At 47.4% G+C, this 27,262-nt stretch overlaps 1 protein-coding gene across 1 annotated transcript in view; it reads left to right on the top strand.

Moving 5' to 3' along the window:
• The window catches only part of MAP2K6 (mitogen-activated protein kinase kinase 6), a 116,867-nt gene extending 99,404 nt beyond the window's left edge, over nucleotides 1-17,463 (top strand). Inside the window, exons 11-12 of the mRNA XM_056854220.1 lie at nucleotides 6,562-6,607; nucleotides 17,337-17,463. Coding sequence (XP_056710198.1) covers nucleotides 6,562-6,607; nucleotides 17,337-17,414 — 124 coding nt within the window. The 3' untranslated portion in view covers nucleotides 17,415-17,463. The remainder of the gene's footprint in view (nucleotides 1-6,561; nucleotides 6,608-17,336) is intronic.
• Nucleotides 17,464-27,262: the final 9,799 nt, after the last annotated feature.

The raw sequence follows: 27,262 nt of genomic DNA, 5'->3' as shown, positions 1-27,262 counted from the left end.
CTGTCTCAGCAAGAATTTTGGTGAAAATACTGGAAGCAATCAATAGAATTTACAGAATTATGGTTTGTAAATTCTGTCTGCCCAGGGATTTGCCTTTTGTCTTTCATACAGATTTCATCCCTTCCTGAATTGAGATCATATGATGCTTTGATCAATCAAAACAGGCAAAGTTGACCTGATATGTTTTGGGTTTTTTTGATCCCTAAAATGAAATTCAGAAGAATTATCAAGAGCGTTCCGAAATGTCTTTTCCTGGTGTTTGTGTTTATATTTGTTGAGAGTGCCATGGCTAGGATATTCCTGTTCATCTGAATGGCTTCTATGCAGTCCCACATTGGGACTGCGCAGGCGCAGGCCAGCCACGGAAAAGAATTGTCAGCTTCTAGCAAATTCCAAAAGAGTGCTCCCCCTCCCCTTGGGGCATGCAATCTCCCCGCCCCCGAGTCACATGACCCAAGGAGGAGGGAGCACTCTTCCCTCCAGTTCTCTTTCTGCCGCCACGGAGAGAGAACGTGCTTAGCTTCGTTCCTAGCAATGGAGTCTAAGAAGATTCCTCCTTTTAAGAAATGCTCTTCTTGTGGGGCGAAGGTTGCGAAATCTGACCCTCACAAAGAGTGCATATTGTGTTTGGGAGAAGGCCACGTTTCCTCTTCCTGCAAGAGCTGTGGTAAGCTCACGGCCAAGGCTCTGAGGGAACGTTCGACTCGCCTCTTCTCCCACCTTTACAAGGTTTCCCTTCGTCCGCATGAGGACTCATCTGATCACCCCACCGGTAAGGCGAACTCCTCCGATGGGGCCCCAGTCGGTAAAACTACCGGAGCCTCCACCTCGAGAAAGCCCTCCTCAGTCGTCCTTCGCCCGGCGAAGTTTATAGCTCCGGGCTCCCAAGATGGCCGCGGCTCGTCAAAGCATGCTTCCCGCTCGAGGTCTCCGAGGCGCCGCCCGCCTTCTAGGCCGCCGAAGTCCCCTTTGGATTCTTCGAAGAGCGGTCGACGCCGCTCTCCCTCGAAGTCGCCGAGGTCTTTCCGTCGCCGCCTGTCGTTGACGCCGTCACGACTTCATCCTCGGCCCGAAGTGACTCCGCGTTCTTCTGAGCTGGTCATCACTGTGGAGGACTCCCCTCCTCATCCCCTGGCAACCCCCTCGGCTCCATATCCGAGCAGGGCCCAGGAGGTCGCTACGGAATTCAAGGAGCACCTCCTTCAACTTTATAAGGATGTGCCACAAGTACCCTTGGACAGGGAAATTGCCCTGGAGTCGCAAGAGTCCCCAGATGGCGCCGCTCGCTCGCGCCCTGAAAGCGACAATCGGGACCCACCGAGCCCAGCGGCTGGCCGGAGTCGTTCCCCGAGCCGGGGCCGTTCTCTCCGCCGGAGTGGATCCAGCCACCAGAGTCGTTCCCCTCGGAGCCATTCCCCTCGGAGCCGTTCCCCTCGGAGCCGTTCCCCTCGGAGTCGCTCTCGTCGGAGCCGTTCCCCTCGGAGCCGTTCCCCTCGGAGCCGTTCCCGTTGGAGCCGTTCCCGTCGGAGCGGTTCGGCTTGCCGGAGTCACTCCCCTCGTCGGAGTCGCTCTATCCTCCGGAGTCGTTCTCCTTATCGGGGCCGTTTGTCCCGTCGGAGTCGTTCGTCCCGTCGCAGCCATCGAAGTCACTCAGACCATAGGAGCCGCTCCAGTTACCGTAGTCGTTCCGCTCGTCGGAGCCGTTCCAACCGTCGGAGCGTGTCTGGTCTTCGGAGTCGTTCGGGTCGCCGAGGTCGTTCTGGTCAGCAGAGTCTTGAGGTTCGGGATCACCCGACCAACAAGTCCTCCTCTGCTCGTCAGCGGAGTCGTTCGAATCGGCGGAGCCCGTCGTACCGAAGCCAGCCACATCGTCATCGGTACACCACGCCTTTGATTGGTTCGAGGTCGCCAGTCCTTCAACAGGGCCGCTCCTTGTCTAGGTCCCCTGCTTCCCCGGGAACCGACTATGACTTGGACTATGACCCTGATTACGATCCTTCACTTTTGCGTAATTGCGATGAGGATGATGACACCCGTACCTCCCTACCTTCACCTGACGACTCTGTTGGGGACTCTAAACCGTTATCTCCTTCAGGAGACGTTCGTCTCTATGCGGAGCAATTGATTCGCATGGCGAAAGCCCTCAAAATAGATGTTAAACCAGAGGAGTCTGGTCCTATCGACGATGTAATGGATATATTACACAGTCCTGATGTGGGTCCCGCAGTTTTCCCCATTCTAAAGAGTCTCTTAGAGATTCTGCATGCCAACTGGGCTAAGCCAGCCTCAGTCCCTTCCTCCACCAAGCGTATAGAGAATTTGCACAAAATACGGAAGGAAGGTGGGGAATTCCTTTATCAGCACCCCTCCCCCCCAACTCAATCATAGTAGAAGCCCTCCCTGGGAAGTTCAGGTCTGGCTCCCACACCTCCCCAAAAGACCCAGAAGGTCGTAAGTTGGATACGTTGGCCAGGAAGGTTTACTCCTCCACTGCGGTCAGCGTCCGTATCTCGAATTTCATGGCCATGATGGCAAGATATCAGTTCGCCCTTTGGGACCGCATATCCCCCCAAATTGCTTTCATCCCTGACGAGCACGGTCCGGCCGCTCTTGCAGTTCAATCTGAAGGGTTGTCTTTGGCGAGGCAACAGTTGGCTGCTGCCCGCCATGTGACGGACTCGTCAAGCAAAGCTATAGCCTCTGCTATAGTTATTAGGAGACATGCGTGGTTACGCCAATCCGCGCTGCCCCATGATACCAAGGCTCGTATAGAGGACCTCCCATTCGAGGGGACGGTTCTCTTTAGTGACCAAACTGACACCTTCCTAGACCGCCTTAAAAAGAACAAAACTAACGCAAAATCCCTTGGTATCACTCGTCAGCCCCCTGATAAGAGGCGCTATTTTGGCCGCCCGCCTTCCCAGACTTCCCGCCCATATAGATTTCAGGCCTCTCCTCATTAGCCCTCCTTCCGCCCGGCCTTCCCTCGCCCGCAGCAGGACAAGAAGTTCCCTAACAGGAACAGATCACGTAGGGGTCAAAAGGGGTCTCCTGGTTCCTTCCCCAGGGCAAAGCAGACATGACTAGACGTTGATGTCAATTTTCATGACCGGTTGTCATTGTTTTTCCCAGAGTGGTCGTTTATCACTACTGACGTTTGGGTACTTAAAATAATAAAATATGGTTATTTTATTGAATTTGATACTCTTCCTCCTTTTCGGCCCGTTGGTCGTTCCGTTTCTCCTGATTCTGATCTCCTTTCTAAGGAGGTCCATGCCCTGCTCTCTAAGGGAGCTGTTTCTGAGGTGCCTCCTTCAGACTTGAATCACGGATTCTACTCCCGTTTTTTCTTAGTGGATAAGAAAGGCGGAGGGAAGCGCCCTATCCTGGATCTGCAAGACCTTGACATGTTTGTCAAGACCAGGAAATTTCGTATGCTTATCCTTCCTGAGGTTCTCCCTTTTCTCGACGCCCACATGTGGTTCGCAGTGTTGGATCTTCGTGACGCTTATTTTCACATAGCGATTCACGTCCACTGCCGTCGTTATTTACGTTTTTGGTGCAATGAAAGGTGCTACCAATATAATGTGCTGCCATTCGGTTTGTCAACCGCCCCTAGGACCTTCACTAAGTGTCTCGCTGTCGTGGTTGCGCACTTTGCTCTCCAGGGTTGCGTTATATTCCCTTATCTTGATGACTGGTTGGTGGTAGCCCACTCACAATCCGAGCTGTCCACTCATGTGGACTTGATTCTCTCAACGCTTCATAACCTAGGCCTACTGGTTAATTTTGACAAATCCCACTTAACCCCTGCAAGGGCTCAAACTTTTATTGGGGCGTACTTGGATGCCCCTTTGGCTTGGGCTTTTCTCCCTCCATCCAGGGCATATGCTATCAGGAAGCTGGTGAACAGTTTTGTTTGTCATAGGTTCCAGACTGCACACCGTATTCAAAAATTGTTGGGCCTTATGGCTTCTACCACGGCAGTGGTAGAGTTTGCTCGACTTAGGATGCGCCCATTACAAAACTGGTTTCTTAGAGCCTTTAGGATTAATGTAGACTCACAACATAAGCGTTCGTCCATCCCTAGATATGTTTTGTCTTCACTACAATGGTGGACCTCGGATGTCAATGTTTTGTCGGGGGTCCCCTTCCTCAAGCAGTCTCCAGACAGATTCCTTTTTTCTGACGCTTCCCTGGTGGGTTGGGGAGCTCACTGTGGTCATCTCACCACTCAGGGGAGATGGTCTCCTTCAGAATCTATGCTGCACATTAACTTGCTTGAGCTTCGTGCCATCCGTCTCGCTCTGTCTTCGTTTGCAGGGTACCTGACGGGTCGACACGTTCAAATCGCCACAGACAGCTCCACCGCCCTGTATTACCTAAACAAACAGGGCGGCACAAGGTCCGCTTCGCTCTGCAAAGAAGCCAGCAACATTTGGGAGTGGGCCATCCATCACGACGCCTCTCTCCTAGCAATTCACATTGCGGGCAAGAGCAATATGTTAGCCGATGCTCTGAGTCGTTTTCCAAACCTATCGCACGAGATCGCTCTGAACAACGAGTGTCTGGTACATGTTTTTCATCAGTGGGGCCGTCCTCGAGTAGACCTCTTTGCCACACAGGTCAATGCAGTATGCCCCAGGTTTTACTCCAGGGCGGGGGTCAGCCCGGGTTCACTGGGGGATGCTTTCCAAATACCCTGGAAGGGAACCCTCTTTTATCTGTTTCCCCCATTCCCTCTTGTTCAAAGGGTTATTGCCAAAATGATTCAGGACGGCACGGACGCCATCCTTGTAACCCCTTTCTGGCCCAGACGGTCGTGGTTCGCAGTGCTCAAGTTACTTGCACGCGGACACTGCATAATTCTCCCGAAGGACCCCTCCCACTATCCTCCCAATCTGCAACTGGCTGCCTGGAGGATCCTGCCCCAGGCTTATGGTCAGATATGGTAGCTAAAGTACTCCTCCATTCACTCAAAGCCTCCACTCGTCGTTCTTACGACTCTTAAGTGGATACGTTTCTCTGATTGGTCATTAGGCAAGGGCATTTCCCCTGTTACCTGCCCTTTAGCTAGTATTTTTGATTATTTACTGTCCCTTAAAGATAAAGGCCTATCCAATTCATCTGTCAAAGTTCACTTGGCCGCAGTATCGGCTTTTCACCCAGAGATTGACTCCTTTTCAGTTTTCTCTCACCCCCTTTCCAAAAAGTTTTTGAAGGGTCTGAACAATCTATATCCACCCGCCGCCCCGCCGGTTCCCCAGTGGAGTCTGTCTTTGGTGCTCTCCCGCCTCATGAACTCTCCTTTTGAGCCTTTGGCCACCTGTAATTTGGCCCTACTTTCTTTTAAAACAGCATTTTTAGTTGCTATCACCTCGGCTAGGAGGGTGAGTGATTTGTCGGCCCTTTCCCACTCCCCTCCGTACACTACCTTCCACTCTAACAGAGTAGTTCTGAGGACAAAGTTATCCTTTCTACCTAAGGTAGTCTCTGCCTTTCACCTTTCGCAGGACATTGTCCTTCCTGTTTTTTTCCCCAACCCGTCTTCGGACGCTGACAAGGCCCTTCATTCCCTTGATGTTAGGCGGGCTCTCTTGTTTTATATTAACCGTACCCAATCCTTTAGGGCTGCGGACAACCTCTTTGTCTGCTTTGGGGGAAAACGTAAAGGTCAACGGGCTTCTCCACAAACCATCTCTAGATGGATTACATGTACTATCAAGTTGGCCTATGACCTTGCTCACCAGGAATGCCCTCCCATGATCAAGGCCCATTCTACCAGGGCGTATGCGGCTTCCATCGCCTTCTCGTCAAGAGTAGATATCCGGGACATCTGCAGAGCTGCTACCTGGTCCACTCCATCGACGTTCATGAAACACTATGCTGTGGATGTGGATTCAGCAAAGGATGCAGCAGTGGGACGTGCAGTACTGCAATCCCTTTTTCGGTGATTGTCCCACACCCACCGTCCTGGTAAGCGAGCTCGCTATTCTCCCAATGTGGGACTGCATAGAAGCCATTCAGATGAAAAACAGAGTTTCACTTACCTGTAACTGTTGTTCATCTGATGGATCTTCTATGCAGTAACACATTCCCTCCCTCCTTCCCCGCTGTGGGACCTTTCCGCTAACATGGTGGACGGTTCTGTGGCGGCAGGTTGGAGAACTGGAGGGAAGAGTGCTCCCTCCTCCTTGGGTCATGTGACTCGGGGGCGGGGAGATTGCATGCCCCAAGGGGAGGGGGAGCACTCTTTTGGAATTTGCTAGAAGCTGACAATTCTTTTCCGTGGCTGGCCTGCGCCTGCGCAGTCCCAATGTGTTACTGCATAGAAGATCCATCAGATGAACAACAGTTACAGGTAAGTGAAACTCTGTTTTTCTTCTTTTCCTCTCACCAACCAGTATTCCATGATCTGTTTCTTATAAGGCTTTTGATACTGAGCAAGTTCTTCCCCCCTCCCCACAAACAGGGTTTTGTCTCTGATCTCTGCTGTGGGTTATTTAACATTTTGTTATACTGAATAAAATACATAATTGTCCTTTTATTTTCCCTTTAAAGCTTAAGGAAGAATTCTGAAGAAAGGCCAACATATCCTGAACTAATGGTGAGTTTTTCTCAATGCAGATAAAACAGAGGTAGTCCTAAAATCACAGTTCAGAGAAAGTGTCATTGTGGTGATCAGATTGTGGATTTTTGTTTGTTTGTTTCTGGAGGTGCTGAAACCTCCAAATGTTATGGATCTTTGTTGTTATGTGGATCCATTCGTTCTACTTTTTCAGATTGAGTCGCAAACAAAATCAAACCAAGGGATTCTGGTTCCTCGTTTGCTGTCAGCATGTGATAACATTTTCTCCCTAATAGCACTTTGTGTTATTTGGTGTTCACCTAGAATGGGATCAGTGTAAAGAAAAGTACGTTTTCATGAAAAAATATGGAGTTGTTGCTTGATCATTTGATGGGGTCCAGGTACCTCAAAATTGTATTTTTCTAGCTGTAGTGCAATATTTTATCACCAGAAAAAGCCTCTTCCTTGCATTTACACACTGTCTTATTGAGTGTAGTATGGAATGCTGAAGCGGATCAGTGCCTTTCAGTGCCTATGCTCTTAGAATCGACCCCTTCCTGAGAAGATGTTATCTTATTCAGTTAGACACCTAATAAGCAGGACTCAACTAATTTCTTACAAGAGTAAGCTTTTTATTGAACTATTTCAAAAATATGTAAAATGTGTATATGTATGTACAGTCTTAACATAATGTACATAATGTATGTAGATGGTTACAAAATCTTAAATGTTACAAAAGTTCAGACATTATGAGTCTTAAGCATGTTTCATGTTACCAGCAATGTTAAGCAATCTCTATTTTATACCTCTATGTGAGAGTTTCAAACCTTAAAACAGTAATAATATTTCATTCAGAAAATATAACAGAAATCTGTAAAAATGGTTAGTTCAGTAAATAAGATCTTTTAGTTAAAAGTATCTTAATTCAAAGTATCTAGAATATCATAAGAATAAGTAGGCATACTTTACCCAATCATGTCATCTGTGAAACTCTCCAGTCTATAAGGACTAGCGAGATCTGAGAGTCCCCAGTCTATGCTAAGACTGGGTAGACCTCTAAGACCCTCCATTTGTTGTTGGAATCTCTGAGAATCCTCTAGTATATGCAAAGCCTAGAGAAATCTCTGAGTATTCTCAGTCCATGCAAAAAATTAATAGATTTTAGTGAAAATTCCTTAATCCATGCATTAATCCAAGGATTAAGGAGATCTCAGTGCCTCCATACAAGGGATGGAGAGATCTATAAGAAGGGAGCTAGGGAGCTCTTAGAACCTCCATGTCTACGCAAAGACTTGGAAGGATCTAAGCTCTTCCAGTCCATCAGGACTGGAAAGCTCTAAGAGCCTCAATCCATGCAAGGATCAAGGAGCTCTAAGAGCCTTCATCCCACGCAAGGGATGGAGAGATCCATGAGCATCCAACCCACACAAGGGTTGGAGACCTGAAAACTCTAACTTTAGGCTAGGAAGCTCCTTTTTTTATATGCTTTCAAGATCAGTTTTTTCCGACTTTATCTGATCTAATCTGTGAAATACACTCTGAGGTTGCGCACAACTACTGTATGCTCCTTCGTAAATTCCCTGGATATTACCGTATAAGGAGTTCCTTTTCCAGCAGTTCCTTTTCCTGCTGGTCATAACCACATGTACTAAACAGTCAATTTGTAGCTTTGTTATACATCTGTAATGTGGCCAACTTTTACCATATTTACAAACATCTTCATCTCCTAAAGAACACGATCAAAATGAATATATTTTCAACATAATACTACAACTCTTTCATATTTAAACCTTAAAACCCAATATAATACTTATATAACACCATTAGGTAATGTTTTAGACAGCTGCAGCTCTATACAGTCTATGCAGCCATTGTTAGGTAACAGATCAAATAAATACAACTGGTAAATATCCAAAAGCGTCCTCAAAAAGAGTCTCTTGGCCAGACATGACTAGGCTTGTCCAATTTAAAGGGAATCAAACCTCTATATGGCTTTACAATGAATTTTAAATAGGAAAATTCTACAAATTCATCTGTGGCCTGTAAGTACAGGGCTGTGACAATGCAATTGTATTAATATCAAAGTTTGTGACACTACCATCCTTGTATCTTGCCATTTTGGAAAATGTACATAAAGTTTTTGTTTTGTTTTTCTTTTTTTTAAAAATCCTAAGAGGCTGGACTGTGCTCTAATATACTTAATCCAAACAATCACTTTGTTTTGTAAATCCAAGACAACTTTTTTCATCAGGTGAGATAGAACTGATATAATATGTATACCTCATCCAGCCCCAGTTTCATTTTGGGACATACTGCCATGCACATAATCCTTGCAGCAGCGGTTATCAAATTTTGTCTTTAAGGGAATTTTTCCACCTTTTCTGCTGAGGAGCTCTTAGGCACACATGCACACACACAGGACTTCTGCACATTGTAAAGGACTCTAGGGCCTATTCCAGAGAGCTCAGGCTGTTCTCATGCATGGTAATGAGATTTACAGTGCAATCCTAAAAACAGTTCCTCCAGTCTAAACCCATTGATTTCAATGGGTTTAGACTGGAGGAACTCTCTTAGGATTGCACTGTAAGTGTAATTTAGTAGCTAAGATTAAGAAGCTAAGTAGTTGATTGGGAAGTCCCTGATTTGAATCTCACCTCTGCCGTGAATTCATTAACAGCGCATTCCTGAGGCCATAGGCGTTGCGGCAGGGAGAGGTGCAGCAATGACACAGCTAGAAGGCCTCCTAAGGGGCTTTGCAGCGGCGTGCGCAGCCAAGGAAACTTTAAAAGCAAAAAGAGAAGGGAGAGGGTGAGGTGCGGGGCAGCGGCGCCGGCAGCGGTGCAGGACCACCGCCGCACAGCCCGAGGCCAGGCAGGGCTGTTGGAAAGGCTGGGAGGGCAGGGCGAGGGCAGGAGAGGAAGGCCAGGAGAAGTGTGGGGCACAATTGGGAGTTGTAGCGGCAACAAGGACAACTGCAGTGGACATCAAGGACGCTGCATTGCCAGAAGGGCCCCCCTGGACACCGCCCTGACCTCCAATCGCACCCAAGCACCTCGCCTTCACTTGTCATTAATGCCATGGTTGACGAAGAGTCAGTGGGAGGAATCGAGCAGTCCTGCCTATGTCTCTGCTCTGGGATGACCCTTCCTCGTCCGCGAGTGGTCCACCAGCTGGATTGGTGGGTGGCTCGCAGCCGGGACTGCCTCCATCCGCACCAGGAGGACTGCTATGAGATGGCCATAGCTCGCCAGGGTCCTACTCTAGGGCCATCCCTGTCCAGTACAAAGTGCTGTTGTCCAAGCAATTTATGGCCACTGGCAGCATACACGAAGTGCTGGCAGATGTCCTGGAGGATTCCCCCTCCTCAGCATGTCGCTGCCCCCATGCCTTCCTGGCCGCCATGGTCACCAGCTATGGCAGCAATGCCCATTTCCCCCTTGTGGAGGTACGACCGCTCCCCATTCGGCCGACCTTCCAAACCCTCTTCGCCTTCCCCAATGTCCTATGCACTCTCAACTGCCCCGATATTGCCCTCCTGGCCCCCCACCAGAATCCACACCTCTGACGGAGTCACCAGCGCCTCTACAGGTGGCAGCCATGCATGTAAGAGTGCCCGCACCCGTCACCCACCACCTCCCAGCCACCTCGCTCATCGACTGCTCCCAGAGGTGGGGGCCACAGACTTCCCAGCAGGGATGGGGTGGGCCGCAGGGAGACGGTTGCAGCTCAGTCTGTTTTTCAACCAAGGGAAAGTTGGACCCCCTGAAGAGGGGGCTGGGGCTGCCGGCTTCCGAGCATGGAGGTGCCACGCAGGAGCTAGCGCAACTCTGGTAAGTAGGGGAGGAGCTGATGGATAGTTCCGTCAGCCCCTTTTTTGACTTCGGTGTGGCTAAAAGTATCCCGCCACCGGGGCAAGACACGAGAACCACGCATCTGTACAGATGGCTGTGCCTGTGCAGGCTCAGGCATCCCAGCTTCATTGGCATGGGACGTCCGAGCTTGGAAGATGGCCATACCCCATGAAGCAGGGATGAGTGGTGGTGGAGCCACCTGTGTGGCCCCGGCAGGCCGATATGTCATGGTGGCCCAAGTCCTGGGGGAAGTAGGGGTTGTTCGCACAGGGGGGCAGCGAGCTCCCCCCCCCCCCCGCTGGTGGAGGTGGCACCAAGAGGGCACGGCTGGGCTCCAGCGGCCAGCAAAGGATGGCGACGCCTCCATGCAACTGTCTGTGAGGGTGGCTGGGAGCTGCCAGCATTGCAATGCCGAGTCATGCCCTCTTGACTTCTCTTCTCGCTCTGCAGCCACGGGAGCTGGCCAGGCACTGAACCTCACCCTCCCAAGAGTACAGCAACCAAGTGCTGTGCGCCATGGAGACTGCAGCAGAAGAGCCCCTTCTTCGGGCGCCCACATCCCTCCCTGGGGTCAAGGAGTGCCACATCTGCCGTGGTGGCCCCCTACCCTTCCGCCACTCCCCTACCACCAAGTCAGGAGTCAGGAGGCGCTGTCTTGAGCGAGATCATCTTTATTGAGAGGCACTGGGGGCTTGGGGAATAGGAGGACTCACAGGAAGGGGGTTGGAAAGACGGAGGAGAACCGAGGCACCGCAGCCATGCTGCTGGGAGGGGTGGCCGTTGGGATGGCCACAGCCCCTCCATCCCGTCCTCTCAGCCAACCCCAGGCAGCCGGCCAAGGAGCCACTGTCAGTCTCGGCCCCTGGGGATTCCATTGCTCACCCTCATCACGGCAGGTCGCTTTGCCAAGCAATGGTGGGATGCGGGAGACATCCCGGTCACTGACCGACACTGGACAGGTGGTGGAGGCTCCGCCAGACGCAACTTCGGAGGGAGGGTAGCTGAGCCACAGAGACTCCCTTGTTGGCCCCCAGCCGTACCTTAGGCTCTGCAAGGGCCGCCCACCCTGGCGATGGGCATGCCTGGGGGAGGGCTTCCCCTACCTGGCAGCCGCTGTTCAACCTGGCTGCAGTGAGGGACTGGCAGAGCGGCAGTGAGGCGGCGGCAAGCCCATGTCCTGGCCAGGGCTGCCTTGGCATCTGGAAAAAAAGCAGAGGGATCAGAGGTGGTCTCGCTGAGGGGTTCTGCAGAGGCTCTTGCTAGACCGAGGGCAGGTGTGCCCTTCTACTGCTCCAGTAGAAAGGGTGGAAGGGGGCAGGCTCCTGGAAGGCTGGAGAGCTCGGCTGCCCAAAGCCCAAGTCCACCGGGAAGACTCCCGCCTGAGAGGCGGCCAACCCCCAGTTTTCAGGATGGCCCAGGCAGAGTTCCCCGACAGTGGGAGGAGCCAATTCGCAAAGTCCCCTGAGAGTTTTGAGTTGGAGGAGAGAATGTGCAAAGTCCCCCGAGAGTTGGGAGTTGGAGGCGGGAAATGGCAAAGTCCCGACCCCCCTGGCACAGACCGGTGGCAGCATGCTGGCCCATGCAAGGCTTATCTGTCAAGTGAGCGCCGGCTTTGAAGTGCCACTTATGAGGGAATTTCCCACCCCCGAGGGCCCTCCCCCGGGGGGGGTGCCACTTCCTGGGCTGGCCCCATTGGTTGGCCTCCTAGTTGGGTTCCATAGGTGCCAGGCTGAGATAGGCAGTGTTTTCGCGCAGCGCAGAGATAAGGATCTGGAGCGGTTGCATGGTGGTCAATGGGCTATGCCAGGTAAATACCTGGCTTAACGTTTTGGTGGTAAAAGTGGGTGTTCCCACCTGAAAGGGCCTCAGGAGGCCTCCTAGCTGGTGGAACGCCCCTGGGAATGCCCCCGTGGCTGCTGGCGGCTGCTTCTGCACCTCTCTCGCTCTGGCACAACCCTTGCGCCAGCGCCTTCCCCCTCTGCTGCCTGACGCCACCAGCGTAACTCCACTTACGCCCGCGTCCAGGCTTCTTGCACCAGCGTAAGTGCCTTTTGCGCCAGCAGAAGGCCCTGCAGGACTCCTAAGCACTTTAGGCTCCAAACCTCAGGAATGCGCTGTTAATGGTCCTAAGCAAGCAGCTTGCTGTTGTTTGCCATATGAGGGTAATAATGCTGACATAGCCTGTGGCAGCACTGTAAAATTACAGCAAGATTTGTATTTAAAGTGTTTTGAACACTTGAAAATTCTGTATAAGCGCTACATAGTAATATTAGCGAAGCCTTAGCTATCATCACTCCATGCACTTAGTACCCCTGCAAGGCAGCACACTGGACAGAATAGTTAGCAAGCTAGCTTTCGGGAAGGATTGTCTGTCATTGATAATCTCATTAGTGTGAAAGTCACTGTGTTACTTAAAGCCTAAAAAACCTCCTTTGCAGTTATGATAGTCAACATGTTCACATTATCTTCTCTGAAGCACCTGTGGAGCAGATTTATCCAGCTGTGAGGGTATCTTGCTCTCCTCTCTCCATGGATGGCATCTTGCTCCTCCTTATACTTGACACTCAGTCAGGGTACATTGACTCTGGGATGCTTCAGGTCAGCTACCACTTTGGCTCTTAGTAAAGAGCAGTTTTGGCCCCTGTTATGTTTTAAGTTTCTTAACAATTTACTGGAAATACTCTTAAAATAAAACTAATGGTAACATGTTAAGTAATTTCTATGGCATTTCTGCACCGTGGTCTATAATGCCGTTATGATAGGCTATATATAGATCTGCTTTTATGAACAACTTTGTAGGCAGAGAAAGGCTAGATTTGTTTTTTCTTTTTGGCTTTTGTTAAAAAAATGTAGGTGCTTAAATATAGAATCTCCCCCACCCCTTTTGAACAGCATTGTTTTACCAGGTGGCTGTTTAGCACTCACAGGGTTCACCGGGGTAGATTATGAGTAAAGACATCTACTACAGCCAAACGCCAGTTGGCAACTCTGTGCATTTCTGTTGAATTAGGATGTTGGATCACCTTTCAAACATATCTTCATTGTGATGTTTTATGGCTGACATTAATGTTGCAGGGTTTGTGGTTTTAGATCCCCACCCCCTTTCCCATAGCAGTAGACATTGCGGTAGTGGAACAGGCTTGCCTTTTTAGGCCGAGACTGCTTCCTTGCTTTTCTGTGCAGTTGAGGTTTAAGATGGAAAATAAGAGGGTGACTCAGCCATTGAGAAAGAAAGTCTAATTTTCTTATTTGAACGCCCTTCTCTTCTACTTTATGCACTGGTTTTCAGAATGCATGTAGGAGAACCCTGGGGTTTCTTGGAAGGTTATTGGGGGTTCCCCAATGAGAATATCATTAGTGGCAGACAAACTTCCCAGAAGGTCAGAGTGTCCAAAAGGATAGGTCTGCTGGGCAACAGGCCCAGTAGCTAAGCTGATAACTGACATAAACTGACTTTGGTCCATAGAGCACATTCTGGGGACACAGAAGGGTGTGCTGACGTGCACAATGTAGGGGGATGTGCTGTCATTCGCAATGTAGAGGGGTGTGCTGTCATTCACATTGTAGAGGCATATGTTGTCAGGCAGTTCTTCCTCAGAAGAGATGCAGAAACTTGAAAACAGGTTGTTATGTTTGCACATATCTTTCTTTCATGCACTGGTGTTCATATTTTCACGCTCCGTTCTTCTGGGTCACCAAAGATTATTGCAAGCAGGGCATGGTATTTTGAAACCAGCAGTGCAATCCCATGCAGAGTTACTGTAGTTTAAGCCCATAGATTTCAGTGGGTTAGCCTGGGGTAACTCTGCATAGGGCTGTGTTATAGGTGATGTGGCGCACCAATGAGCTTTGTAGACTGGTGGAACACCATGCAGAATTCAGGCTCTGCGGGACTTGAAGGAGTTTCACAGGGCCTGTAAAACTGAGCTGTTCTGCCAGGCGTATGGTTGAGGGCAGCGACGGTTTCCATCTGGCTGCCCTCCCCTACTGCTCCCTCTGCCTCTTCCCTTTTCCATGTTTTCCTTTTTGTTTTTCCCTCCTTTACTGTTATTACTGTATTGTTATTATTTAAATCTGAAATTGGCTGCTGCTAATGCGTGAAGGTGCTTAATTTTGTTGACCATATAGAAATTGTTAATTTTAGGTTTTAATGGTTGTAAGCCGCCCTGAGCCTAACTTGGTCAGGGAGGGCGGCCTAGAAACGTAATAAATAAATAAATAAAATGTGGCCTGTCAAGTAACAAGGACATGGAGGCCAAAGTGAGTTGCACATAATCTACAAAAGGAATGGTAATAGTCTGCCTATATAAAAGGTATCAAACGAAAAGAGCTTGGATTGTTCTGTGATGTCTCTGGTCACTATTTCCACATGACAGTATGGGGGAAGGATGGATAACTGGGGGGGGGGGGGTGCTAGTGGTGGCCTTCTGCCCAGGGTTGAATCTAGATACGTTTTCTATGTTGGAAGCTAAATTGGCACCCACTTAACAGCTCCAGTTAAGTGCTTAACTGTGGCAGCCAGACACTTGCAAATCTGGTCACCTCTTCCCTGGCTCAGACTCAATGTATATACAATACATACACAATGTATGCAAAGTTACTAAATGTTCCCTCACTCTAAGACAGATAATGCCCTGCTAATATAGTGGGGCATAGAAGTAGTTACACCAACTTATCAGTGCCTGGATCATTGCAGCTTGCTTCTTTGCGTGGAAAAACTGTCCCATTCTCCGAGGACTGGTCCACACACTTCTCTGTCATGTACATTTTCTCAGTTTGTCACTTAATGTGGCTTCTGTACATGTTGTGTGGAATTGACCCCACCTTTGTGAGCTATGACGTATAGTATCAGGTGTGTAGTCGTTCCCCTATCCTGCCTTGTGCTATCTGCAGCTCTATGCATTGGAATCCTAGAAGAGTGAAAGATTGTTCAGTTTCTTCTCGTCCCCCTGGTTCTCATACAGGAGAGCTGCATCTCCTCCCCCACATATCTTGACCCTCTGTCTAAGCTTGCAACACCTTTACTTAGTGATGGAAATTTGCATTTGGAAATTCATTTTAAGAAATTAAATAGCTTCCCATTCTTTCTTGAGTGGTTTTATATTTATGACTCTTTCCTCACAAAAGAAGCTTCATCGTTGTGGTACCTGTGCACATGGGTACTATGCATGCACAGGCCTACTGCAAAAAGGTTTTTGAAGCTCAGAAGGGGCCTGAGGGTAGTCCATTCCCCTTCCCCCACTGTTTCCCACCTCTTGAAGTGTGATAAAGAGGGGCAGACTGCCCTTCCCTCAGTTCTCTCTCTGCTGCCGCTGAGAGGAGTTAGTTTCCCGAAGCTATGTTCTTCACCAGCACTAAACCGCCAACAACGCTGCCACAATACTGCCTCTGTAAAGCCTCATGCCCTGAATATAGCACAAAAAGCTCTCTTTAAAAAATCCTGTGGGTCAAAAATCCCCCACACAGATTATCATGAGAAATGCCTGCTTTGCTTCAGCAAAGAGCATGACCTCTCATTCTACTCAATGTTGCCAATTAACACCCAAAGCAAGGCACAGAAGAGTGTCCCACCTAAAAGCGTTGCTCTGGGGAAAGGCTTTGCCTGGTGCTGCTCAAGAGAAAGATCATCTATCCCTTGTTGTCAGCCAAATGTACTCATCATTCTGATGGCTGCATGGTTGAGAATGCTCTATTCCCAGATTAGGGTGGCAAGGTGACAGAGCATTAGGGATGTTGTCCCACCCTGTTTGTTTATGCAAAACATGGACCTGAGATTGTCTGTAGCTATCTGGATGTTCCTGCCTGAGGATCAGGATGAAGGGTGAATAGTCTTTTGTAGATAGCTTTGAGTGCTGGCACATTGATCTAGGATAGTTTTTCTTGAGTGGACCGTAACCCCACTGATCAACACCTGCCCAGTGTGGGCACCCCAGCTTGACAAGGAAGTATCTGTTTTTAATGTGACCTTGGGTAGAGGGGGGTATAACGGGGTCCCAGCAAGGAGGTTGTTGCTTAAGTTCTACCAGTGGGGAAGGGAGACAGAGCACCCTCAGGAGTGTTTTGATCTTCAAAAACCTCTCCTAGGTGGGCCTGCACAGGTGACCACTCGATAAACAGCAGTTACAGGTAAGTGCAACCCTGTTTTCCACTTTGACTTCAGTCCAGTGGGTTTGCTCCTGTTCAAAATCTCTGCTCCATCATTGTATCATGAGGTCTATATTTGGCACACATCATGCATTTTGCTGCTGTTAAGTAGCTGAAGTTAATATGGTTCTGTCACATATCCAATTAGAAAAGTACCTGGGCAGAGGGAGAACAGCAGCCACAGTTACAGCGCTTGGATATCACTGAATTCAGATGATGTCAAATTTCTCATCCTTGCTGTTTCTACCTACAGGTCCTCATTTGACCGTCACTTCTCTTTTTGTGTGGTTTTAAAAAACAGTTGTGCCATTTTCTGTTTCTGTTCACTGAATCGTTCTTATAGAACGTTCATATTTTTCAATGTTATTTGTATATTATTGTATATTATTTGTATATTATTTGTATTATTGTATGTTATTTGTACATTAGTTCTGTAAAAACAGTGCAATCCTAAGCAAGGTTACTCTAGTCTGAGCCCACTGATTTCAATGGGCTTAGACTGGAGTAACTCTGCTTAGAATTGCACTGTGAATAGTCTGTGTTGTATATATAAATTGCATGCAAAAACTGTAAAGCATGCATACATAATGCAAACACATCTGTAAAACTAAGAGTGTAAAATGGGGGAACTGAAACATTTTAAAATATAAACAAATTTAAAAAGAAACAGGAGGGGATATTTGGTCATTCCAAAATATTGGGATGGCTATCATTGTTCAAACTGAAATTTTAAACATGACCTCTTGTCTTTTTTTTCCTTCCCTCTGCTTTAGCAACACCCTTTCTTCACCCTACACGAATCCAAAGAGACAGATGTGGCTTCTTTTGTCAAACTTATCCTGGGAAACTGAGAAATGGACTTATTATACATGAATGGTTTTGCCTTTCTGTGGACTGGTGCATGTTGGAGGAGGGTATGCGGCAGGGAAGTCTTCATCAGAAGGGAACCTGGAGGAGAACCTGCCGATGGCCTCTTTTTTTTTGTAAGATCCTAGCTGCTCCTCCTGAATTTTTTAAAAAGATTCTTTGGTATCCATAGTGAGATAGAATGAACTGGTTAGTGAAATGAATTTTTATAAGGTTGTCAACCTTAAAACAAAATTAAAAAGAGTGATTTAAGTATTTAAATGACCGTCAAGAATTCTCTAACCATATTCTCAGCTTCCCCCTTTTCCTGTTTCTTATCAAACCAGAATTGCTTTTGTTTATGGTAATAGGTGCTAAGGTAGTTATGAAGTTCTGTGTAGAGTTATATTTTGTCCCAACCATTATTTTAATATTTATGTTAAGAGCTTGATTTGAATAGAATCTTTGTTTTTATTTTTAAGTGGAAGTTCAGTAATGAGCAATGAGGGAAGGCTACAGCAGCTGAATCTACAAAGATTAGTATTTATTGGACTTTGCTGGGAAAAGTAGGACCATATGGTATGGGGAACTATTTAAATTCAAGAAAAAATGTGGCTTATGCTTAGATGGCCCAGCCCGGCTGAGGAGATCCGCATCCTCCTTTGGGAGATGTGAGCAGAAGGATTTGTTCTTGAAAGGCATCTGGGGATCCAGAAACCTTCTGTTTGTGGTGTTATTGGTGTCTTATTATTCTAATTACTTTGGTTTATACCTGCAGTCTTCAGTGAGTAATGATATCCTCAAAGGAGTGGTGGTAGAAATCATCTGGACTCCTGAGGGGATCTGGGATCTAAGTTACATAGGCTTTAAGATGTATGGAAACTAAGTAGCCGTGCTAGCCTTTTGGTGGTTAGCTAAGCAATGGTGAGCCATAATCTGTAACCTCCAACTAAGCAAGAGTCCTTGTGGGCCATGGTTAGTAAAGTGCACTTGACTGAAGAAAGGGAGATTCCTGAAAGCAAATCAAAGGAAATACAGATTTCAATAAGAGGGCAAAGTCCAGGTAGATGGAAAGAATCATGCCAGGTTCAAGCTGGCAAAAATATAGAAAGCCTGTCTTGGACACTCAAACCTCATGCATACACTAATATTTTGATACATTACCCTTCCTCCCTCCACTTTTCCAGATCTTCTGTTTCTGGTCTTGAGTGAGGCTTGCTCATGACTGATGCAGGCTGAAACAGACTCTGTCCAAACTGAATTTAGGGCTTAAATGCATAGGAGTTGTTGAAGTGTAGTGTCCCTCCTAATTATTTCTCTTTAACACTCAGAGGGCCAAATCCAAACTCAGATATATAAACCAGTGGTAGCTGTTTCTAGAGCTGTGCACAACAGGCTTCTGCCTTTACTACTACTAGTTGTGGCCATACTGTGATGGTGGATTACATGGATGCGGCACATCTTCTCCTTGCCCAATATTATATTATGAAACCAGGGCCTTGGCTAGTGAAGGCCTTTGCAGTATTGCTCAATATGCCACTGCTAGTTTTTGCTGATGAATCAATTGCATTTCCTGAACTGGAGGGGGCAGTATTAATTATCTGTAATGGTAAAGGCATTGTGCTGCCAACGTTTGGTACTGAGAGGATATGCTAGCGCAAAAGATTTTGTCCTTTGACTTAGGGCACATTGTTTCTCCCCCTGTGCAGGGCAATAGCGACAGTGTGAAGCAGCTCTAAAGTCCAGCAGTGGCTGTACCAGGTGATGTTCCAGAACACCAATGTTTGTAACACAGACTTTGTTCAAGGAAGTTGCTCTCCTGCTTTCCTGCAGTCCACACTTTACAATGCAATTGGTTCTTTGTGTATGTCTGTTGAAAACCTTTCAGGAGACATTTAACTGCAGACAAAATATAAGGCAGGTTCATACGTCATTGTAATATTAAAGGCCTAGGATGCCTTGTAAACTTGCTCCTAATTTTCCATTATATGTGCATAGGGTCCTCCCCCTTTTTCCTTCATTCCTCCCCCCCCCCATTGATTCTGAGCTGCTTTGATTGATTGTCTTCAGCTGTGGCTAAAGCTCAGCCAGCCAGTGTTTAGAACTGGTTCCAGCATCAATTCTCACTTTGAAAAACATGACATTTAAAACCAGCTTTTTGGTTTTCCTACATATGGGTCTGATGCTTGCTTTAGAGATTGTTTTTGCTGCTTTCCTCTTGGAATAGTGAGATTTGTTTGGTCGCCACATCCTCTTGACCTCAAAACACCTTTATTTGAGTGCTGTGGTAACAGACAGGCTGGATTTATATGATAGAATCAGTGTTAATCTCAGATATTAATATTCTCATTGGATTCCAATAGTAAAAGAATGCCAGTGCTGTCTGCTGTAAGTCAGTCTAGAAAGTTGACTGTTCTGTGAATCAACACTACATGCCTCAGGTTTTATTTTAGGTATTATATTGTAGATGGAGCCTAAGTTCCTTAATCACTTAGGTGCTTTTTGAGTTGTTCTGTCAGTTACGTTTTAGCATAATTTGTTTCTTGGCAGATGCAAAAACCTTTTCATAGTCTTTGAGTAAAACATACCTAGGTTATCTGTCCCTTCTAATCAAATTTTAAAATGTGTGTTCTTTCCCCCCCCCACCTCTAAGCTCACATACCACATTAATGAACATCATTTCTGTGGATATATTTAAGCTGTTCATGCACAGTCCAGATTTTTATTTAGTTCCTAAAGGTGGCCGGGGAGAGGAAATAGTTGATCACACAGTCCACCAAGGATAGGACCAGAATCAATAGGTTCCAACAAAAGAAAAATAGATTGAAGTTAGGCATTAGAAGGAACCTCTTTACTATAATAAGGGCAGATTTGCAATGAAGCATGCTGCCTGTCAAGGTTGTGGTATCTTCGTTTTTGAAGCTTGTCAAGACGATTCTGTTTGGGCATCTATTAGAGTTAATATTTTTTTTATATATATATATACACTGGGTTATCTCTGCATAAGGACTGAACAGGATTAGATCTGCTCTGTGTATATGGTTCAGTGATATAATTGGAATTAGAAGGAGGGGAATGAATAGTCACAATTATATTTCGGTAAGATACTTGGGATTTATTTAAGCTTATGGAGATGATGAAATTCACATTGATTTACTGGAAACTAACAAATTCCTTGATTAGAACCTTCCAGGATTTCCATGGTTCATCATTGTGGCTTCTGTGCAGTCCCACGCTGGGACTGTGTGTGCGCAGGCCAGACGTGGAAAAGATTTCCAAAGCTTTCTAGTAGACTAGGAGTGCCCCTCCTCCCTCTGGCAGTTAACTGCCAAAACAATCACATGACCAGGAGGAGGGGCGCTACTCCCACAGTTCTCGTTTTGCTGCCGCGAAAAAGAGGATCTCCACTGCTGTTCTATGTTTCTCCTCACCTCACTCTTGATGCTGAGGAGACTTGTTTCTCTCATCAGTGGCCGTTCTAGTGAAAAATAAGCTACATTTAAAGAAAATGTTTCTGGCTCAAAAAGGGGCCTCCTCAGGATTGTGCCAACTGTGGTGCTGATAAACACCAATTCTCTGGGCCTTATCTGCCTGGGGGAATCACACAACAGAGCTGCCTGCTCTTTCCGTTGCCAACTTACCCTGAAGGCATGATCTCAGGGAGCTGGACTCAAAAGAGCTCTTTTTCAAAGGCTTGGTCTGCATGCCAGCCTGAATGAAGGCACCTTCTCCCTCTGCCCCGAGGAGTGATCTGACAGAGCCATGGATTCAGTGGCTCTTTTCAAAGGCTTTGGCGCCGGGCCAGCCTGAATAATAAAGGCACATTTCCCCCTACTTGGCTGTGCCAGCTCTGAGGGGAGAAATTTGGAGGTGTCGCCTGACAGAACCTCCAGTGCAGGTGGGACCTTTTCTAAGGCTTTGGCTGTGGCCTGCCCGAAAGAATCCCTCCCCACCCCTGGCCTTGGTAAGATCCGAGAGCCTGGAGGTGCGGCCTGGCAGATACTGCCTCACTGAAGGACTCCCTCTCTCCCCTGCCAGTTCTGAAGGGAGACGCTTCTAGGCATTTGGCGTGCTCCCCAATTATCATACAGTCCGATAAAACAATGAGGGAAGGAGGCTGGTTGAACGACAGCTCGCTTTATTGGCCAAGAAGTCATAGCTGGGTGAAGCAGGATCAAAGACTGACAGCTCCATGATCCTGTCACACCGAGGCGGAGCAAATGCAAGAGGTTTTATAGACTTTTGACATTCCGATACTATAAGATACATTTTCTGAACATCCGATTCTAGCTTGTCAATGTTACTTAACCAGCTTCCAGAGCGCATGCGTGCGCCGTGCTACATTCATGAAAGGAGCTTGTTTCCTTGAGAAAGTTCATAGTGTTCTCATTGCAGAGCAAAGCGAAAGTAGCGAAGGGGGGGGAGTTTTACCAGCCATTGGAATGTGTGTGCGTTCGTGCTAACTTGTTACTGACTTGAAGGGAGGAGAGCGGGCTGCTCTCGGATCTTCGTGTATGCAGGGAAAGTGGGAGGGCTACTGGGAAGCGGCGTCTGTGGTTTTGCGGCTTCTGCCAGCTAGCGGCTTTTGCGAGTCAGTGGCTTATGCGTGTAGCTTGCATGTATGCTTTGCGTGTATGCGTTGCGTGCATGGTGTGAACGTGATGCGGGTATGATTACTCAGGCACAACAGCATGGCTTGGCACACACTGAAGAACTCCCCCTCCTTCTGTCGGATCTGAGAGCCTGGAGATGTGGCCTGGTAGAGACTCCATGACTGAAGGCCTCCCTCCCTCCTCCCCAGCTTCTGTCAGTTCTGAGAGCCTGTCGGATCCGAGGGGAGAAGGCCTGAGGTGTGGCCTGGCAAGCACTGCCTGACTGAAGGGCTCCCTCCACCTCCTTCTGCCTGTTCAGAGGGGAGAAGCCTGGAGTTGTGGCCTGATGGGAGACTCTTTAAAGGCTTATCTATGCCTGAGTGAAGTAACCTTTTCCTAGCTGCCCTCAGTTTCAAGAAGAAGAAGAAGAAGAGTTGGTTTTTATATGCTGACTTTCTCTACCACTTAAGGGAGACTCAAACCGGCTTACAATCACCTTCCCTTCCCCTCCCCACAACAGACACCCTGTGAGGTGGGTGGGGCTGAGAGTGTGTGACTGGCCCAGGGTCAGCCAGCTGGCTTCGTGTGTAGGAGCAGGGAAACAAATCCAGTTCACCAGATTAGCCCCCGCTGCTCATGTGGAGGAGTGGGGAATCAAACCCGGTTCTCCAGATCAGAATCCACTGCTCCAAACCACTGCTCTTAACCACTACTCCACACTGAAATCTTTGGAGGCATGGGTTAGCAGAGCCTTACAATTCTTAATGACTCTTTATAAAAGGTGTATCAGGAGGATTTTGTGCTTTTGGGGATTGTTTGGACTTCTTCAGCCCCTGTAGTTTTTGGTGAGTTGCCGAAGTGGGTGGGGTTTCCTTTTCTTGTTATGTTCTGAGACAGCAAACAGGCTTAAGGTATACCGAACATCATTTTGTAGCCTTGGTCCACCATTTTGCTGCAGTCTCTCATTACTGATATTTAATCCTAAGGGGCGTTCAGCACAGGTATTGTTTCAAGCAGAGGCAAGGCTTGCTATTGCCTTCTCCACAGGGAGCTCAGAACTGATCACCAAGTATGCTTTATGGAGGCAAGCCTGACCAGTTCACCTCTCCTCTCAGTTCCATGGCAGCCTTCATAACCATCAATGATGCTCCTCAGCTGCTACTGTTTTTACCATCCATGATAAACCTGCACATCTAAGCCCAATCCTTTTGTAGGTAACTTTTCTCTGTTGATTTTATGTCTGCCCTCACTCCCTTCTTCCTGCCAGGGAATGGCACTGACTCTCCCCAGGGTTCTCAATCTTACTGCTGCTTCTGGGAGAGAGCTCTTATTTCAACTGGTTTCAAACTGTCTCTGGAGTCACTTTTATGTGACACCATTTGTGGTGAAAGCAAGTGTGGTTTAATGGTTAGAGTGTTGGGCTAGGATCTGGGAGACCCAGGTTCAAATGTTATTCTGTCTGAAAACTTGCTTGTGATCTTGTGCCCATCGCATTCTCTCAACCTGACTTGCCTCATAGGGTTCTGGTGAGGATCGAATGGAAAAGTGTAAAACGTTATAAGCCACTTGGAGTCCCTATTGGGGAGTAAGATGTGTTGCACATAAACCCCATACCCATCTTTTTAGGGGACGTCTTATGTTTGTACTCAAAACGGGTGCCCCATGGGACAAAGTCTTTAATATGCAGACTTTAATTATTGGCTGATGTTGGAGCCTCTGTAATCCTACTATAATCCTTTAGCAAATATATATGCTTGTTTCCACTGGTCACTTCTATTGCTGTTGATGGCCTGAAGGTCAAATAGCACTTCATATCTAATTCAGCCACTGTGGAGTGTGAGTACTGTAACCTTTTAGCCTGGGTGGGAAGCAGAATTTCTCTGCTGCACTTTCCCTTGAAGTTGTGAATCGACAGGTTAGACAAGTATGGCCCTTTTACTATTCCTTTTAAAGGGAGCTTGACATGTGCCTCACAGCATATGCCGGTGGTGTACATGACAAATCTGTTCTTTTAATCTGGGTCAGACTTTTTACACTGCCCTTTTTCCCTGTGCAAGATGCCAGGTGCTTTGGCATCTCCTACTGAAAAAGTCTTTGGTGATTGGACTTGTCAAAAATCCTTTAAATCCATTCATCAGTCCTTTATGGTGATATGCTCTACAAGAGAAAGTAAAAATTCTGTGGTTTGCTGTATTGTCTACCACGCATGGGTTTCCTACAGTTCTTTGCACACCTATGTCACTTTGTGGGCTTGGACCCAAGATCTTCACCACCTCTCCTCTGAGTTGAGGTTACCCGTCTTCCCATTAATCCGATTACTCAGTTAAGTACTACCCCTGGGACAGAAAAAGGGTGCTATTTTGAATTATTCTTATGTGCTAAGGGGGGCACCTGAAAAGGCCGACCTTCAGGTCCAGGTCACCTGTGTGTGTAAAGTGCCATCAAGTCACAGCCAACTTAAGGCAATCCAGTAGGGTTTTCAAGGCAGGAGACTAACAGAGGTTTTTTGCCATTGCCTTGGTGGTCTCTCATCCTGGTACTAACCAGGGCAGACTCTGCTTGGCTTCTGAGATCTGATGAGATCAGGCTAGCCTGGGCCATTCAGGTCAAGGCCCTGGTCATCTAATTATGTATATTATAGTCTTTAAACTTTGCTTGGTTATCTTATTCATAGACCTCTCTAGCCATCCTGCAGAGAGTCCTGCAGCCATTTAAGGTGGATGTTGGTAGAAATCCAACGTTCTCTTTCATTCAGATTATGCGTTGGCTGTTTTACACAATGCATGGAGATTAGAGTGGCCCATGTGAGGCTGCTATATTGTTTTCCCTGCTCTGTTGATAGTTGGTTGTTGATCCTTTCAAGGTCAACTCTTTTTATCCTACTGATTGAGTTTTTGTTTTTGTTTTATTTAAATTTATAGCCCGCCGTCATTCCTGGCCAGGCTCAGGGCAGGTAACAACAATTAACAATAAAATGTAATAAAACCATAAAATCTCTCATAAAGCTCTAAAACAATACAATATAATAATCCATATAAATATAACTAGCAAGATGGAAATACCAATCATAGTAGGCACTTAAAGCACAGCTAAGTAGTTAACAGAAGCCCTGTGGCGCAGAGTGGTAAGCTGCAGTACTGCAGTCAAAAGCTCTGCTCATGGCCTGAGTTTGATCCCAACGGAAGTCGGTTTCAGGTAGCTTGCTCAAGATTGACTCAGCCTTCCATCCTTCCGAGGTCTGTAAAGTGAGTACCCAGTTTTCTGGGGGTAAAGGGATGATGACAGGGAAGGCACTGGCTACCTAGTAAACACAGTCTACCTAGTAAACGTCGGGATGTGACGTCACCCCATGGGTCAGGAATGACCTGGTACTTGCACAGGGGACCTTTACCTTTAAGTAGTTAACATCCCCACAAGGTCAAGCAGTGGGGGAGGAATAGGGAGGCCAGCACTGATGACAACCTGCGGCTGCCCTTAGTTATAGGCCTGGTGGAATAGTTCCATCTTTCAGGCCCTGCAGAACTCTTTAAGGTCCTGCAGGGCCATCATGTTACTCGAAAGGGTATTCCACCAGGCCGGGGCCAGAGCTGAAAAGGCCCTGGCCCTTTTTGAGGACAGCTGCACAATCCTAGGGCCAGAGACCACCAGCATTATTCAACTAAAGTAATACTCTTTGGGGGGTGTACCAGGAGAGGTGGTCCTGAAGGTACAAAGGTTTAAGACAATATAAGGCTTTAAAGGTCAAAACCAGCACCTTGAACCTGATCCAATACTCCAGCTGGAGCCAGTGCAACCGTCTCAGCATTGGTTGAATATGTTCTTGCAATGAAGTTCCCAGCAGAAGCCTCACCATGGCATTCTGCACCAGCTGGAGCTTCTGAATCAATCTCGAGAGCAGCCCTACATAGAGTCAGTTACAGTAATCCAGCCTAGAGGTGACTGTTGCATGGATCCCCATGGCCACTTCGGGGCTGGAGAGTTAAGGTACCAACTGCCTGGCTCAGCAAACACGGAAAAAAGGCCGCCTTGATCACAACTGTGACCTGAGCCTCCATCGTTAAGAAGGCATCAAAGATCACACCCAGACTCTTGACGGCAAGTACAGGCAGCCTTTCTCAGTCTTTAGTCAGTCCTTATTTTTTTAAGATGGTTAGTTGTTGTTGTTTTTTGCTTCCATAGCTGTAGTTTCTGGCATTTTTACATGTCTATAAGTGACACCATAACAAAATTTGTTTTTGGGCATATATTTCACCCTTCAGGGATGCCCAGGTTTGTTTTTTCTTTCTTTTTGAGACAGAGAACATCATTCTGGTGGTCTAAGTACTGCATTTTTATCAGGGCACTCCTTTTGACTCTGAGCCTCTGGAAGTTAGTGTCATATCAGATGCCTACTTCACTATAGTGTGGGGACCTTGCTGTGGGCATGTTACGAGTCAGCCTGCTGAGGCTTCCTCAGAGAAAGAGGACCTGGAAGCAGCAGACAGTGGAAGGCAAGAACCACATCAGGCAGAGCGGGCACGGACAGATGAATGTTCCCTGTTCCTACAACCATCCAGGGCAGGGGACTCACCTGTGTCTGACAGCAGCCCTCCATAGCCTCTGGAGTAGTGATGCCAAAAGTGCAGATCATTCCGACTCGAGCATAGGAGGAGTGCTAGGTTGCAAGCACAACTAAGAGCACTGCCAGCTGACAGCAGTGAGGATAATGAGCCTCCAGGAGTGCTGAGTCAGAGGCTTATTTAAGCATGTGCTTGCATCCAGACGAGTGTGGGAACAACTTGTGCTACCACCTCGTGCTAACTGCAACTTTACCTGTTTCTGAACTTTGTGCGCTTATGACCCTGACTATTCTCTTGGACTACGTTTTTACTACTTGAAACTGATCTTTACAGATAACCTGGCTTTGACTTTGAACCACTCTTGACCCTGCTTTCCTGCCTCTGGCCCTGGGACTTGACGAGGCATGTGTTTCCCAGTGGCTCCTGGTCTTCTAAAAATTAGTTTGTCAAAGCAGTACTTTCATTTACAGCACCAGACATACTTTTGTCTTTTAGTTTAGTGTAAATGCTTCATATAGTTGTGGAATGCATTGTAATTATATTTTCTTCAATTAATGGGAGCCAACTCCCAGATACCCTGATTGTAAGCCTTGCTATTAGGCTTTGCCCCACAAAGGGACCCCCATTATTGGGGAATGCCCTTCTAGTCCCTTGGCAGGGTAATCAGTTTTTATGTTTTTCCCCTGGCCGTTTTGCTGCGCA

Source organism: Euleptes europaea, chromosome 1, assembly GCF_029931775.1.
Source record: "Euleptes europaea isolate rEulEur1 chromosome 1, rEulEur1.hap1, whole genome shotgun sequence".
NCBI lineage: Eukaryota > Metazoa > Chordata > Lepidosauria > Squamata > Sphaerodactylidae > Euleptes > Euleptes europaea.
The sequence above is the reverse complement of the archived record's forward strand: the minus strand, read 5'-3'. Positions and strand labels throughout refer to the sequence as shown.